The following is a 17,248-nucleotide window of genomic DNA, read 5'->3' on the forward strand; positions in this document are numbered from 1 at the left end:
GGATATTTATACATGGGTCAAAAGAGACACAAAAAAGGAAGCTAACATCTCCTCCTTTACCCAAAATTTAAAAAAAAATACCAACCTTATTAGAATCAGAGAAAGTTAAAAATTTAAGATATATAGAAAAGATGAACAATTGAAGGAAGGAAGATAGAGAGGGAGGAAGGAAGGAAGGAAGGAAGGAAGGAAGGAAGGAAGGAAGGAAGGAAGGAAGGAAGGAAGGAAGGAAGGAAGGAAGGAAGGAAGGAAGGAAGGAAGGAAGGAAGGAAGGGAGGAAGGGAGGGAGGGAGGGAGGGAGGGAGGGAGGGAGGGAGGGAGGGAGGGAGGAAGGAAGGAAGGAAGGAAGGAAGGAAGGAAGGAAGGAAGGAAGGAAGGAAGGAAGGAAGGAAGGAAGGGAGGAAGGGAGGGAGGGAGGGAGGGAGGGAGGGAGGGAGGGAGGGAGGGATAGGATGGAAGAAAGAAAGAAAGGGAAGAAAGAAAAAGAAAGAAAGAAAGAAAGAAAGAAAGAAAGAAAGAAAGAAAGAAAGAAAGAAAGAAAGAAAGAAAGAAAGAAAGAAAGAAAGAAAGAAAGAAAGAAAGAAAGAAAGAAAGAAAGAAAGAAAGAAAGAGCAGCGTGGAATGCATTTAAGAGCATCGAAGAAGTGGTTAAGAGGATGAAGGACCTCCAAGTCCGGGAACATCTTTTCAAATCCACCATTCTTCCCGCACTAATGTATGCCTCAGAGATCTGGGCCCTACGAAAACAGGATGAGAACACTATTCAGGAATCCCAAAGAGGAATAGAAAGAGCTATGCTAGGAGTATCACGTCTCACTAACGTGAGAGAAGGAATTCAGAGTTCCGACCTCCGTCAACAATCAAGAATCAGGAACGCTATCTCATTTGCCAAAACATCAAAAATTATATGGGCTGGACATGTAATGTGATACAGAGACAACCGCTGGACTAGAGCTGTTATTGACTGGATTCCATGGGACGTCAAAAGACCACGTGGTTGCCCACCAATGAGATGGTCAGACTTCTTCGTCAAAACCCTGAATGAACAGTTTAAGGCTCTTCCTGTTCCTGGAGAGAGCAGATATCATTGGGCTACAGTAGCATGGGAAAGGGAACTTTGAACTAAACTACAGTTCCTGGGAGGGAAAGGGTTTTTGTTCTCATCCTTTTTCCCTCTCGGCAGCATGGAGACCACCACTGTGTAGTGCCAATTGGACAGAGAGGTAGGAGCTTGCAATGATGGGATGCATGGGGAATCTCGCAATGGGGTGGGGGGACAGAACCAGCCCTGCTTCCTGCCCTAATGAGACCCCAGCAGCCTCCCATGAACAGCTCCCCCGCTCCTGAACAGCCATGATCCCAGAGGCACACAAACCAGTCTCGGAATGCAGCGGCCACTGGCAGAAATACCTCTGGTCTTAATACCAGAATCCCAAAACTGGGCGGCCAATTTCACGACTGTGCAACATCATATGCTCATTGTTATCAACAGTAGAAAACATACGATCTAATGAAGCCACTTTGACAGGTGGCGGGGGGATTCCAAATAATGAGAGTGAATTTTCGGTCAAAAATCGAATGTTATCATAGCAATGAGAGAGTTAATTGAAAATCATCTGCCACACAGGTAGAGGGGGAGAGGGAAGGAGGGTGTCTGGGGTTCTTGGTGGTGGATCATGTGCACTGGTGAAGGGATGGGTGTTTGATCATTGTATGATTGAGACTTGATCCTGAAAGCCCTGTAACTGTTCTCACGGTGTCTCAATTAAAAAACATAAAATTAAAAAAAATAATAAATAAACAAATAACCACTGATTGCAAAACAATCCAAGTTGCTAACACTGATCCAGTGGACCCAGTCTGAAATATGACTTAATTTGTATGCAGAGTGAATGAGGACACGGGATGGGACATAGTTTCTGCCTTGGTTAGATTTGGCAAGGGGGCAGTTGTGGGCAGAAGTTGGAAAAGGAGAACATACTGTGTTGAAACTTAAAGAAAGGGGAAATTTAAGTAACTGAAACCTGAGGAAGAAAATTGGTTGCATAGAGTAGGGCACTTGCCTTGCACGTGGCTGACCCGGTTTCAATTCCTCTGTCCCTCTTGGACAGCCTGGTAAGCTACTCCAAGAGTATCTCGCCTGCAGGGCAGAGCCTGGCAAGCTACCCGTGACCTGTCACATATGCCAAAAAAAGAAACGTCTCACAATGGAGACGTCACTAGTGCCCGCTGGAGACTACAGTGCTATATAGTTACTGCAGCACTGTAGTCTGGTTGTTCATCTATTTGCTCGAGCAGGCACCAGTAACATCTCCGTTGTGAGACTTGTTACCATTTTGGGGTTATTGAATATGCCACGGGTAACTTGCCAGGTTCTGCCATGCTGGCAGGATTCTCTCAGTAGTTTGCTGGGCTCTTCAAGAGGAATGGAGGAATCGAACCTGGGTGGGCCACATGCAAGGCAAACTTCCTACCCGCTCTGCTATTGCTCCAGCCCACAAATACATTGCAAATTAATCTGTGAGACCAAGAATGTAAACTACAGAAACAAGAAACTATTTCTATCATTGACTGTAGTACAGTTATGCCATTAGTGTAGACTAAAGTAGTTCTTAAGTTTCTTTGTCTAATCACAGAAAGGCAGAAAGGAAAATTGGAATCTCCTGCAGAATTATTCCTATTCAAAGCTGTATTTGGCCTTGGAATTTGTTGAGTGGCTTTTGTGTGTTTTGAGAATTTGTGCACTGGCACGCAGACGGGCTTTTCTCCCAGCTGTTAACACACGGCCATAACTCAGACATGCAGGTTTGCCTTTGATCTCAACCAAAGAGCGTCATTTGGTCCATTTCTCTTGGGATGATCCACCCTGTGTCAGCTTTTCTTTGCAGTCACCGTTTATGGTAGCAACACCACTGAAGTTTCAATAATGCTCCAATGTGTGTGTGTGTGTGTGTGTGTGTGTGTGAGAGAGAGAGAGAGAGAGAGAGAGAGAGAGAGAGAGAGAGACCAGTTACCCAATGCCTTTGCTTGGTCCCTGCTCTAACCCTGCTTCTTGAATGTAGAACTGATCAGACCATAATATCACCGACCACAGCAGTGACCTTCTTGAGGTCTTTGCTGTGTGCTGTCATTTCCATCATCTTTATCGAGATTCTGCTTCTGTGAGGATCATGGATTGCCAATTCTCCTTGTCCTCCAAGAAGTTGGCCTCAGTCTCCAGAGGAACCCTCACGTCACCTCTCTCGCTTGCTCCCTCAGCTCTCTGTAGCTTTGCCACAGTGTGCCAACACTTGGCAGCATGTATAGCCCTAGCCTGCCACTCTTGGTCCTCTGAGTCACCGCAGCCACCACAGCGCAGGCTGGCAAGTGAGTCACCGCAATGCAAGTGGTGACTCATGTGACACGGACACCCCGCTGTGTCCTGTCTACCTCAGACTGAAACTTCCTTCCCTGTCTCAACATCGTGCTATTCTTGTGATTTATTCGATAAAAACTTATGTTTCTTTATAAGAAGATCCTAGAAGTAATTGAATTGAATTCCCACCTGCAATTGGGTTGTGTTTGATCAAATGATTTTGTGGGACTTAGAAGGCTGCCACATTAGAGGGTCTCCAGGCCTGCCGTAGGACCATGTCTCCTTCTAGGGCCATAGTTTCAGTCAAGGATTTTATGTCAGAACACGATCTTTATCTGCCTATTCATATATATTTATATTTATGTATAAATATACAAATGTTTATATTTATGTATGTGTGATATATGCACACAGATACATTTCCTCTTTGCCAATAACATCTGAAATATCCTTTAGCTTTAGTCAGTTGCATTTTAATTTTAACCTGTTTGATTCAGGCACTGTACATAGAAACACAAGACTTTCTGTTAAAAAGAGACACTTAGGAACTTAGGTTGTAGAGAGACTGAAGTATGTGTACGACACTCACCTTGTACTTGACCCACCATGATTTAATTCGTGGCACCCCATATAGTCCCAAGCCCCACCAGAGTGATCCCTGAGTACAGTCAGGAGTAAGCCCTGAGAACAGCTGGGCATGACCCAAATCACAAAAGAGAGGGAGAGAAAGAGAGAGAGAGCAAGAGAGAGAGAGAGAAAGTAACTTAAAACCACTAGATTTCTGTATCACTGTCATCCAGCTGCTCGTCAATTTACTTGAGTGGGCGCCAGTAACGTCCCTATTTCTCTCAGTCCTAAGATTTTAGCAGCCTCTCCTTACTCATCTTACCCAACAGTTGGAGGCTCTTTCAGGGTCAGGGGAATGAGACCTATCATTACTGTTTTTGGCATGTTGAATATGCCATGGGTAGCTTGCCAGGCTCTGTCCATGCAGAAGGGATTCTCTTGGTAGGTTGCAGGGGTCTTTGATATATATATATATACATATATATATTATATACATACATATAATATATATTATACATACATACATATAATATATATATATAACTTGTTGCCCACTGTCTGAACTCCATCAATTATGGTGTGGTAATTATGGAAAATGGGTAGAAGTGTCTTATAATGTGTATAATGTGTGGAAAGCAACCTGGAGTGTGGCGGCAGTTGGGTAATGGAGATCGGCTCAGCTCCAAGGGCTGGGTCTCTTGAGGCGGGGAGGGTTCTCCACCACCCCCCCTCTTTCTGTCTCATTACATTTGACATGATACTCTTCATGTCGATCCACCTATATGCAAATTTCATGACTTCATTTTTTCTAACAGTTGCATAGTATTCCATTGTGTAGATGTACCAAAGTTTCTTTAGCCAGTCATCTGTTCTCGGACACTTGGATTTTTTTCCAGATTATGGCTATTGTAAACAGTGCTGCAATGCACACACAAGTGCAGATGTCATTTCTATTATACCTTTTTGCAACTCCGGGGTATATTCCCAGAAGTGGTATTGCTGGGTCAAACGGGAGATCAAGTTCTAACTTTTTGAGAAGTGTCCATACGTCCATACTGTTTTCCAAAAGGGCTGCACCAGTCTGTATCACATCTTTCTAAGTAAACTTTGTTTAATAAAAACTTTCTTGATTAACCTCTGTGAACTAAGCTACAGCCTCATGCCACCCCGGGAGGGGAAAGATTTTTCCCTCTTGGCCTTTCCTTTTGGCGGTTACATGGTGACCACCATCTTATAGAGCCCACTAACCGGAGGTACGAGCTTGCAGTGATGCAACTTCTGGCAGAAATTTCTCTGGACTTAATTACTAAAATACCAGAAAACTAAAACCCCGTGGCTGCAACAGCTCAAACGCTCTTCATTCTCAGCAATGGAAAACAAATTATTAAATAATGCCTTTTCGGCAGGTCTGACTGTTGGTGGGAAATTCCAAATAATAGTAGTGAGATTTCTGTTAAAATATTGAATGTAATCAAAGTAAAGAGAGAGTAAAGTGAAAATCCTCAGCCAAACAGGTGGCGGCAGGAGTGGGGGTGTGGGAGGGGAGGTATACTGAGGTTTTTGGTGGTGGAACATGTGCACTGGTAAAGGGATGGGTGTTTGATCATTGTATGACTGAGACTTAAATCTGAAAGCTTTGTAACTTTTCTCATGGTGATTCAATAAAACAGAAATAAATTTAAAAAATTTTAAAAACTCTTGATTAAAAAAAAACAGTTATCCTTTAGTTCTAAGTATTACTGTTAAATATCTGTACTGGACAGATAAGAGAATTGCCAGAGAAATGTGAACTTGCCAAAGGGTAGATTTTAAGTGTAGATTTTGTTTTTAGCAAGTGAACTTAAAAAAATAGATTACGGTTTGAATGGACAAGTCTGCCATTTTTCCATATCTGGTTGTTGCTGATTACATTCCTTTGTTGAACCTATATCAGCTTTTAAAATTTTATATTGAAACTTCTATTTCATGGTCAAGATAGGATGAGAGGCCATGGATACTAATAACTGATTTATTTTGCTTTCTTTTCTCTATGACTATTATCTATAGCCTTATCTTGATTTATAAGGAAAACTTGGAGAACCCACAAGAATTATTGTTTTGTGTGTTTCCGGGAATGATATGAAAATATTGCTGCTATGTTTGGTGAAGGAAATCAATTTTGTGTAGTTTATTTCAACCTAAATAAAATGTGAATTTTGTTTTTTTAAAAAAGTTAGCCCTTGTATTTGAAATCCATATTTTACTCAGAGGATCATTTCTTTAACTTGATATATTCTTGGGGGAAGTTAATAAAATGGTAATTAGAGGAGTACAGGTGAGAATATCCTAATCCTGAAATTCTCAGCAGAACAGTTCTGTTTTCTGACACAAGGATTTTGCTTGTTTTCTAACAAAGGGAAACTATTCAACGCAACCACATATGCTGGACCAAAACACAACAGTAGCTTCTTGAAGTTCAGTGTGACTAGCCAATCATATATTATTGAATTTTTCTTGTTTGTTCGATAATATCTGAAGAGGTGACTTATGAGACTGTCAAATTTCTGAAGTCTTCTATTATGAAACTGCAGGACTATCTCAAGAGAGAAGATAAGAATCTCTGTGCAAGATCAGGGCAGGGAAAGGGCCCACTCAAGTAGACTGGTGGGTATCTCCACATCGTCAGCTCAAGTGTTGGACCCTCTGTCTGACTCTTTAGCAATGGAGTGCTGGTACCTAGGGAAATCTTTATGCCAAGCTAAGTTCTGCCAGCTCATTTTATTTAATGCGATCATTAATGCATGTAAGAAAAATGTTTTGATCTAAGTTTCTGTAAGTCCAGAGAACTGGTATCAATCACAATGCATTTCTTGTACCTTTGAAGCCTTTCAGAATGATGTTACAGATCATAATAAATAATCCATAATATGGATTATTATGGATAGGACAAGCCAATAGGGACAAGAGACAGAGGCTTTGTGTTATACCTGTATATCTATATTAAACCCTTGGACCAAATGCTACTTAGAGCACAGAACCCAAATTACAATAATAAATTTAAAAATGAATCTGTAAAGTATTCATGAGAGGGAGGTGGTAAAGAATCTGGGGTGAGGGGGGGTGAGGGTTACTGGTGGTAGGATTGGAAATGGGAGCATTTTATGCCTAAAACCCTATTATAATCAACCTTGCAATTTAGTGTCTAAATTAAAAATAAATGTAACCCACAGAAAAGAAAGAAAAAAACAGTAATATCCTGATCATAACTATATAGAATTTAACTGCTCACATATATAAAGTCGTTTACCCAAAAGTATTTTATATTTATATATGTACAGAAGCACTTCATATATATCAATACTGACTATAAAGTTTTAGGAACCAACTTAGTATATAATGCTTTAGGCATTAACATTCCCCAAATGCCATCTTCTCTCTCTGTATATTTGATGGTCACTGCATGTGTTCAGGGAGGGCTAGGTACATTGTCAACATTCAATATTCTCATAGCCAGTGGCCTAAAGGTCTTAGAAAATTAGAGAAATAGAATATGCTCTGCTACATATTTACCAATTTGTATTCCTTCTAATGAAATTGTATGACTTTATATACAACAAGGTAGGGGATTTGAGTTCAATTTTTGTAAGGTCCAAAGTTTATGTATATATAAAAAAAAATGTGTCATTATAAACAAAAGCAAGTCAGGAAAGTTGGAAGTATCTAGACAAAAAGTAAAAGTAGAGAAAAGAGTAACTTTTAAATATTTTTTTTCTTTGAAAAGATACTCATGATGTACAAGAGATAGGAGTGGATGGTGAAGCTGAAAATAGAAGAGAAAGAGAGTACAATTGAAAGCACAGTTGAAATGTCAGAGAACAGAGCGGTTAATGGTAAGAACTTTGGATCAGAAAGACACTAGTTCAAAGAGATAGCTAAGGAGGATATTATGGGGAATGATTTGGCATAAATAAAGTTTTTTTTAATAAAAGATATAGCATATTTGACAACGGTACTGAGAATAAAACAAAGATGTGAAACTCATCTTTTACATTTAAGAAAATTTTTTTAAATGCTTTTTGTTGTTTGGGTCATACTTAGTGGTGTTCAAGGCTTGCTCTAACTCTGTGCTCAGAAATGACTCCTGACATTCTTGGAATACCATATGTGGTTCCATTGTGTTACACCTCTAATGTATATAACCACTTATGAGTAGATTGATATTTTAGTGACTTACAGTTAGAAGCTACTATACAGTAAAGCTGTTATGATTTTCAAGTCTTTCCCTAGAAATTTAGATTTTCAGTTTTGTTTAGTAAATAAGTAAAAGTAGCATTCTGGGATAAATGAAGTATGTTTTAGCAGACACTGTTCTTTTTTCTTTGTTTACATTTCCATCATCACTGTATTCAAGTTCTGGTTTATTTACAGGATTGCATGGTGTCTTGGTTGTGTCATCTCTTTTTGTTTTGTTTTGTTTTAAATGTTTTTTGTTTCTGGCTGTTTTTAGTCTTTCGTCGTGTCAGCCCTCTTCAAGTATTTGCTGAGTCTGGTTGTTTCTAAATTGTCTTAATTTGTCTTTACTCAGTGTACAAAAACCTCAGTGTATATGAGGTAGATTTGTTAAACTGTAGCCTCCATTACTGGTGTAACCCTCTGATGAACCTATTTTGTCAAAATTTGTTGGTTTATCCCCCCTCCTTGGGTCATTTAACTGCCTGAAAATGAGCCTTTCAATACGTTGTCCCAGGTTCAATTTGTTATAATATGTAAAGAAGGGTAGGGAATCAACTCAGCTGTATGAAGTGGAGAGAAAATATGAAGTTAGGAGAGCCTATCTAACTTAAATGTAGACTTTAGGCACCTTTTCCCCTTTTCAGGTTTCTCTCTACTTCAGTTTTAAGTCAAATCCCAAAGTAAATACAACTAATAAAATACAAATAAGAATATCCATAGATTTTAGGCTCACAGAGTTCAAGAATGGAAGAAAAAAGTCAAAGGTCAGCAGCTTCCAATACAACTGAATTACTGAAATAGATATTCATATTGAAAATCAAGGTATAATAATTATCATTATAATTGCCTAATAAATAATAATTTTTTATTATTACTGCGGGTAGGGCGTTTGCCTTACATGCGGCTGGCCCAGGTTTGATTCCTCCATTCCTCTCAGCGAGCCCAGCAAGCTACCGAGTATCCCGCCCGCACAGCAGAGCTTGGCAAGTTCCCTGTGGCGTATTCGATATGCCAAAAACAGTAACAACAAGTCTCACAATGGAGATGTTACTGGTGCCCGCACAAGCAAATCGATGAACAATGGGATGACAGTGACAGTGCTACAGTGCTAATAATTTAAGATAATAAATATAGTATAAAACATTTTTCAGTACAAACAATATAATTTTCATTGTAAAACTCAAGTAGGTATGTTGATGAGATAGCAAATAAAAAAATAATGTTTTGTTGTAAGAGTTTATAAATTGTTCAAAATTTGAGATGAAAACCCCAATGAACTTGAAGTAAAAAGCCAAGTCACCTACACCTATTACACAAATAATAAGAAAGCGAAAACAAAGAACTGAAACAAAGAAAGAAGTCATTATTGATAAGATAGCATCTGGAACTGAGCAATAATATATATTTCATAATATATATTATGAAAGGCCAGATTGAAGAGTGAGGTTTTATTAAATAACCATATTATGTTATTGTAATATAAGTAGTGAATTATTAGAGAATGTTGATGAAAGGAGTAAGATTGGTGTCTTATTTCATAACAAAAAATAAATATCAGTGTAATGACTAGTAGCTATTTTAAGAAATGTATACAAGTAAACTTTTAAACTTCAAAAATTACAAAATCATAAAAAATCATAAAATTATAAAATAAGTTTAAAATTAATCTAGATGCATCAGGAAAAATGTGTTTTATGCAATACACAATTCATAAAGTGAACCTAAAACTGCAATATCTACAAGCTTGAACCAATAAGTAAAATGTGTTTGGAGATAATGTTTAATTTGAAGACTGGTTTCATAGAAAATAATCCAATGCTAAAGTTAGAAAAAAATTGAAAAGTCAAGAGTTCAGATTTTAGACATAAGGTTAATAAGTGTTACAATAGTCATGAGTCTGGAGATGTAGCTAATACAGCAGTAGGGCAATTCGCCAACCCAGGATTTGATCTCTGTCACCCCATAATGTCCCCTAAGCCAAAGTAGGAGTGACCCCAAAACATAGAACCAGGAATAAGCCCTGTGTATTTTCAGGTGTGGTCTACAAACAAAATACAAGTCCCCCCAAAAAAATACCATAATCAAAAGAAAGAACAAGCATCTACCAGAATATTGTCTACATATATTTGAGCAATACATTTGAAAATATAAAAGAAATAGATTTTTTGGGGGGGCTGGAGCGATAGCACAGTGGGTATTGCATTTGCCTTGCACGCGCCCGACCTGGGTTCGATTCCCAGCATCCCATATGGTCCCCTGAGCACCGCCTGGAGTAATTCCTGAGTGCAGAGCCGGGAATAACCCCTGTGCATTGCCGGGTGTGACCCAAAAAGCAAAATAAAATAAAATAAATTTTTAAAAAAATAGATTTTTTTTCTTATAACATATATTTCAGAAAAATGAAATCATTGAGAACAAATTGGAAATAACATTGTTATATATTTCAATATTTGCATGGAAAGTAAGAAACAGCATCTAGCAGATGATTGCCACCGTGACCTATGATGGGACGGTGGACCAAGAAGACCAAAAATAGGATCAAGACAGTGGGAGGGTGGGGAGTCAGCTGCGATGTATATTCTAGAATGTTCATTAAAATATCCACATTACGTCATGTGATTGCATTCGTGAGCACTGAGATATGGCTATAGAGACGAATTTGTGTTGGCTGGAGGCAACAGGACAGGATACATTCTTGCCGGCTTTCTTTGGAATCAAAATGAAATGGAATACTCATTAATGGGGCAAGGGATAGGGCAGGGCCAATGACTTCAACAGGATATGTGTGCTATGGGATGCCGGCTCGTTCGGGGAAAGTGTGGGGTCCTGCTTTAATTTTGCTCTTACTACACCTGGTACTCGTGGCTGGATAAGGACTCCTGTCCTTCAAAAGTAAGTCTCCACTTTTCTCTCAGATCTTCCTGGGCTTCTACTAATCATATCTTGAATGAATTCATGATCTGAGAAATATCAATGAGAGGGAGTCAGGTCTCATTTCTGTATATCAGTTGGGGTCTCCTTCTTTTGGCCTCTGTTCGGCACGTTTTCTCGTCCAGCAAGAAGCCACCGCTCAGGGCTCTGAGGATCAGACGGATCTACCCTTCCTGTAAACAGAGGGGCCTGGAGAAAAGAGCCTGCCCTATGCCACCACCTCCTCAACCGAGAAATGAGCACACGGCGGGGGTCCATCAAGCAGTTCCGACTTTATTGGACAATCAGTACAACTTATATAGGCTGAGCAAGCAGGGGAGACAGGCAAAAGGGGTGTGGGGAAGAGACATACAAAGGGTCACGTACTCACAGTAGTTAGAACAGACGTGTATTTTCTAGAAATAGGTTCACACCTTCCCTGTGTGATTACAATGGTTAAACTGTCACCTCACATCTGCCAGAAACACCCTGGTAACACTGAGCTGTGATGGTAAATATGCATCGCAACTGGCTTCACTTCAGAGCAAAAAAAAATATGTATCTCCCAACATATATCTGTATACTATCTGTCATGGCCTGAGAAAAGTTTACTATCAGATTCAGTGACGACTGCTAAGGGCAGAAAATGCTAAAAGGTATAAATGAAAGTGCTGCTCCTCAAAAGGTTAGAAAATCAGTTGAAGTAACAAGAAGCTCCACTGACTATAACCTAAGAAAGTTCATGGTGATTTTGTGTATTGAAGGGCATTTATGATTGGCATGTGTTTCCGTCAACTCCATGTAGCTGCAAACATCTTTCAGAGGTGCCATTATCAGTACTTGATTTCTTTCTTCTAAATTTTTTCACCATGTCAATTTTTCCCCCTTAAGAATCACAGTTGTAGGTGAGTATGATCTGGCTTCATGGAGCTATTACTTGGGAAGCACTTACTCCCAAATGATAGATGATCTTTTTTTTATTGCTTTTATAGTTGTTTCTGATAGTCACACAAAGATAGATGGATAAGTCCTCTTCCCTCCAAAGTATTACAGATTTTTTAAAAAGGAGTGGATCATGTTTTATTTCTTCTTTGTATATTTGGGTGGAATTAATGGGTTAAACAAATTAGCACATGAAGATACAGGTAGAACCTAGTAAGTGTCTAAATATGAAAATTGAAGTGTCATTATAAGAAAAAGGCAAATCTGAGACCCTCTGCTCGTAAAGACTATGATCCAAGAGGTCTTCTAACCCATTTTGGCACCCAGAGTGGCTTCTTACAGACATGCATCTAGACTGTGAGCTGTACTACGACTATGTGCCACTTGGGGAGGAATTTTCCCTTTCCACTCTGTTCTTCTGCTCGGAAAATGGCAGCAGCAGAATCATCCACGTGGCAAGAGCCACCCCCTAAGACTTCCACCCAGAGTTAGGAACTTTGGAATGCTGTGGCTCATAGGTGATCATGGGAAGGGGGCATTACCGGCTCGCCCTCAGCCCAGGTAAGATCTGGAGCTGCTACTTGCGAAACAGACCCTCTGCTCGTAAAGAATACAATCCAAGAGGTCTTCTAACCCATTCTGGCACCCAGAGCAGCTTCTTGCAGACATGCATCTAGACTGTGAAGTGAAATAAAATATCAGATATCCAAAACTCATAGCATGCTCATAGAATCTTTATTCTCAGCAATGAAAAGAAATTATTAAATTTCTTTTTCAGCAGGCCTGATTGCTGGGGGAAAATTTCAAACAATAATAGCGAGTTCTCTATTGAAATATTGAATCTATTCAAAGTATAGAGAATAAAATGAAGATCATTAGCTACTTAGGTGGGGGCTGGGTGGGAGGGGGGTATATTGGGGTTCATGGTGGTGGAACATGTGCACTGGTGAAGGGATGAGCGTTCAATCATTGTATGACTGAGACTAAAACCTGAAAGCTTTGTATTATTTTTCTTCTCACAGTGATTCAATAAAAGGAAAGAAAAGAAAAGAAAAGAAAAGAAAAGAAAAGAAAAGAAAAGAAAAGGAAAGAAAAGAAAAGAAAAGAAAAGAAAAGAAAAGAAAAGAAAAGAAAAGAAAAGAAAAGAAAAGAAAAGAAAAGAAAAGAAAAAGAAAAAGGCAAATCTTTGTCTCATTTCATTAACAGTTAGTTTCACTGTAGAAAACAAGGGAAACTCAAGTATGTTAAGTGGTTTTTTCAATATTGATCTAATGAATGCATATTGCCACAACTTTAAAATGTAGAAAAGGGCTGGAGAGATAGTACAATGGGTAGGATATTTGCCTTGCACACGGCTGACCCAGGGTTCGATCCCCAGCATCCCATATGGGTGTGACCCAAAAAGCAACAAATAAATAGATAAATCATGATCACGATCACGATAGCCCGTTAATCACCTATTTCTCGGGCGGACCCAGTAACATCTCATTTCGTCCTTTCCCTGAGATCTTAGAAGTCCATCTGGACTTGGCCCTCCCAACGATGTTGCACTGGGCGCTCTTCAGGGTCACGGGAATGAGATCCAGCTTGTTACTGGATTTTGCATATAAATACACCATGGGAAGCTTGCAAGGCTGTCCCATGTGCGCAGGAAACTCTCAGAAGATTGGCAGTTTCTCCCAAAGGGAGAAGCAGGCTAAAGATAGCTAAAGATATCGAGTGGCCACTTGTGGCCGCGCGCTTCTGAGAGCTTGCTTTTAAGTCTCTGTGGAAGGAAGGAAGGGAGGAAGGAAGGAAGGAAGGAAGGGAGGAAGGAAGGAAGGAAGGAAGGAAGGAAGGAAGGAAGGAAGGAAGGAAGGAAGGAAGGAAGGAAGGAAGGAAGGAAGGAAGGAAGGAAGGAAGGAAGGAAGGAAGGAAGGAAGGAAGGGAAAAAGTCCATAACTTTAACTGGAAAATGTTTCTTTCCCAGCACCAAGTAAAACAGCATCCTGATGCTACCAAATGAAGAAATTGGATAGTTTCAACAAATTGCTAACATTTTCTTAGGTGCCAATTCTTAGTAATTTTATCTCATTCAAAAGTCTCATAAAAATGGAAATCTGCATTTAGTTTCTGTCCTGAAAGGTAAACTAACACTAGTCTGTCCAGAAAAGTCAGGTCATGTTACAATAATCCACATAGTCCTCTGATCTTTATCTGATCATCTGTAGTTCCTAGACATGACCCTAGTCTTCTGAAGTCCCCTTGTTCCTAAGAGACTGGAGTCTGCCAATTTCACATTTTTAAATGTTGGCTTTCACTGTTCAAGAAATTCACATCACAACACATCGGCTCAGCTACATACTCTGATGCAACCAGTGGCAAAGAGTAATTTTTGGTTTTAGAAAATACTAAATATCACGTTTTATTTTTAAATCTATGTTATACTTGAATCTTTTATACATATTTTTGAGGGGTGAGATAAAGGGTTGGCGTGCTACCAAGAATATCCTGCCCACACAGCAGAACCTGGCAAGCTACCCGTGGCATATTCAATATGCTAAAAACAGTAACAAGTCTCACAATGGAGATGTTACTAGTGCCCATTCAAGCAAATCGATGAACAATGGGATGACAGTGCTACAGTTTTATAATTGATTATCTCCCAGTGGTACAAAGAAGCAATAATTGATTGATCTTTTTGCTTAGAGTCATCAATGTTTATCAGTCTATCTATGTGTGAATTGAGAAGGAGTTTGAGTTTCTGAGTACTCATCAGGACCCATCAATTCGGGACAGACTGAATCACAAAATAGGTAACTAATGAGGATGAACATCCGTTACTTCCAAAGTACTAAAGTCTGCACTCACTTTTTTTAGTACTCTGAGTTAATATACAACGGTAAATGAAAACTGAACCATCTTTTGTGGGACTGAGGTTGTTTAAATGAACTCTAGTGTATCAAGTCTATACATGTAGCACAGTAGTCCCGTTGTTCATCTATTTGCTCGAGTGGCCGCCAGTAACATCTCTAGTGTGAGACTTGTTGTTACTGTTTTTGGCATATCTAATACGAGACAGGGAGCTTCCCAGGCTCTGCTGTGTGGGCAGGATACTCTCAGTAACTTGCCAGGCTCTCCGAGAAGGACAGAGGGATGGAGGAATCGAATTTTAAAAAGCAATAACTATGCTTCCAATATGATTCAGTTATTGCATAATTCAAGAACAACCCTTATAGAAAACTTTATATTTAACAATATAAACATTAATATCATTATAATGTCTGTGAGAATATTAGACATCTAGGCCAAAAATTGACCTTGTGTCTTCCCTAACTGCTCAGTTGCACTGATCAGATAATAGTAAATTTTTCCCCGTTTGCCTTTTAATTCACTTTTTAAAGGTGCGTCTTTTATTTACTTGGTTCGTTTGTTTACATCAAAATGATTTTATTTTTCCTCTTTTGTGAATTTCCTTGTGCTACAGCTAATTTCATATGTGTTATTCGAAATAGCTGTTTATGAGCAAATGACACAGGGAATCTAAGTATACTGTATCATAATATTTTATCTTCCTGTTGTACAGTGTCTAATCATTTATCAAGCGTCTTTTTGATTTTTGTATCTTTCATCTTGAAGATGTAAGACGAGTAGCAGCAGCGATCCGGTGGCAGATAAAACAAGAAACACCTCTGAAAAATTGACAGAAGAAGCAGGCAGAGATGGAAGCAACTGGTTTGGGGTCAAAGGGATTTTGGCACATCTGTGATATAGAAGAGAAATGTGGTTAGATATGCAAACAGCAGGTCAACCACAAGGAAAGCATGAGATCCAAACGTCAACAATCAAACTTGAAATAATGCCTATCAAGATGGCAGGCTAGTGGGCATTTTCGGGAAGGAGGAAACCTGGGATACTGGTGGAGGGAATTTGACACTGGTGGTAGACTTGAGGCCAGAATAATGTATGTCTAAAATGCAACTATGAATAACTTTGTAAAACATGGCGCTTTAATATATTTTTTAAAACTTTGAATAAATATTACTACTTCTTTAGCAACTATATATACGTATATCATTGGAAATATATTTCCAATTGTAGCCAAAATAAAATAAAACTGCCCTCTATACATATTGCTGTCACCAAAATGTTTAAAATAGTACATTTAACACTGACTTAGTAAATTTAAAACTGACTTACTAAACAATGCAATAAATATTGAAATTAAAAATTAGTGATAATTATGTATAAAAAGAAGATAAATATTAACTATAGATTTTTTAAAAGATGAAGGCGATCAAGAAAAAATTAACAAGGCATGACTAGGCAAAATATTTTCTTCCTCTGGAATGCTAAAGGATCTTTCTGAATAACAGTAAGAATGAACTATGAAATATGGCATACAATTAAATAAGACTTATAAAAATTATTTTAATAGAAACTAATTATTATGTCTATTATATCTGTGCACCACACTATCAACATAGTGCTAATGAACAATCACATTGTCCAGCAAATTTCTATGATATGGACACATGATCCGTTTGATGTAATTATTATATTTGCTTGATAAACCATCAACCCAACCCCCTGCAACTTTTTCAATGACACCCTATTTTCCATTTCCTATACAACTTGTATAAAGTAGTGTTGAGGGAGCTGAAGAGATAGTAACTCAGGGAAGGCACTTGTCTAGCATGTGACCAACTTGGGTCCAATCCCCGGCACCCTCTATGGTCAGCAGAGCAATCCCATAAGTGAGCGCTGAGTGCAGAGCCAGAATAAGCTCTGAGCATGACTGGATATGGCCCCAAACCAAATAAATAAACAAAATCCTTTTTTTTTTTTTTTTTGCATCACACCCTGCGTTGCACAGGGGTTACTCCTGGCTCATGCACTTGGGAATTACTCCTGGAGGTGCTCGGGGGATCATAAGGGATGCTGGGAATCAAACCCGGGTAGGCTGTGTGCAAGGCAAATGCCCTACCCACTGTACTATGTCTCCAGCCCCGATAAGCAAAATTTTGATAACTTCCATCCCTTTCTCTCTTCTCCCAGAGAAGTCTATGCTTAGCATACAAAATGATCAACATATAGGAAGAAACTCATTTTCAGTGCCATTGTGCATTACCTTGTTTCATATCCTAAATGCCTACTATGCTTATATTCCTAAAACCCACCAAAACTCTTATATTAAAGAATTTCCCTATGTTGCTCCTTGCCATTTTTATATATGATTTTATTTTTGTCTTGTTATTCCCAAACATCCTTCCATACCTAGTT

General features: G+C 39.0%; 1 protein-coding gene across 1 annotated transcript in view; it reads left to right on the plus strand.

Annotated features, from left to right (window-relative positions):
- LOC129399156 (C-type lectin domain family 12 member A-like) overlaps window positions 1-15,734 on the plus strand; it is a 36,793-nt gene extending 21,059 nt beyond the window's left edge. The window contains exons 6-7 of the mRNA XM_055118447.1: window positions 14,295-14,353; window positions 15,605-15,734. Coding sequence (XP_054974422.1) covers window positions 14,295-14,353; window positions 15,605-15,734 — 189 coding nt within the window. The remainder of the gene's footprint in view (window positions 1-14,294; window positions 14,354-15,604) is intronic.
- The last annotated feature ends 1,514 nt before the right edge of the window (window positions 15,735-17,248 follow it).

The sequence above is a fragment of the Sorex araneus genome, chromosome 10, assembly GCF_027595985.1.
Source record: "Sorex araneus isolate mSorAra2 chromosome 10, mSorAra2.pri, whole genome shotgun sequence".
Taxonomy (NCBI): Eukaryota; Metazoa; Chordata; class Mammalia; order Eulipotyphla; family Soricidae; genus Sorex; species Sorex araneus.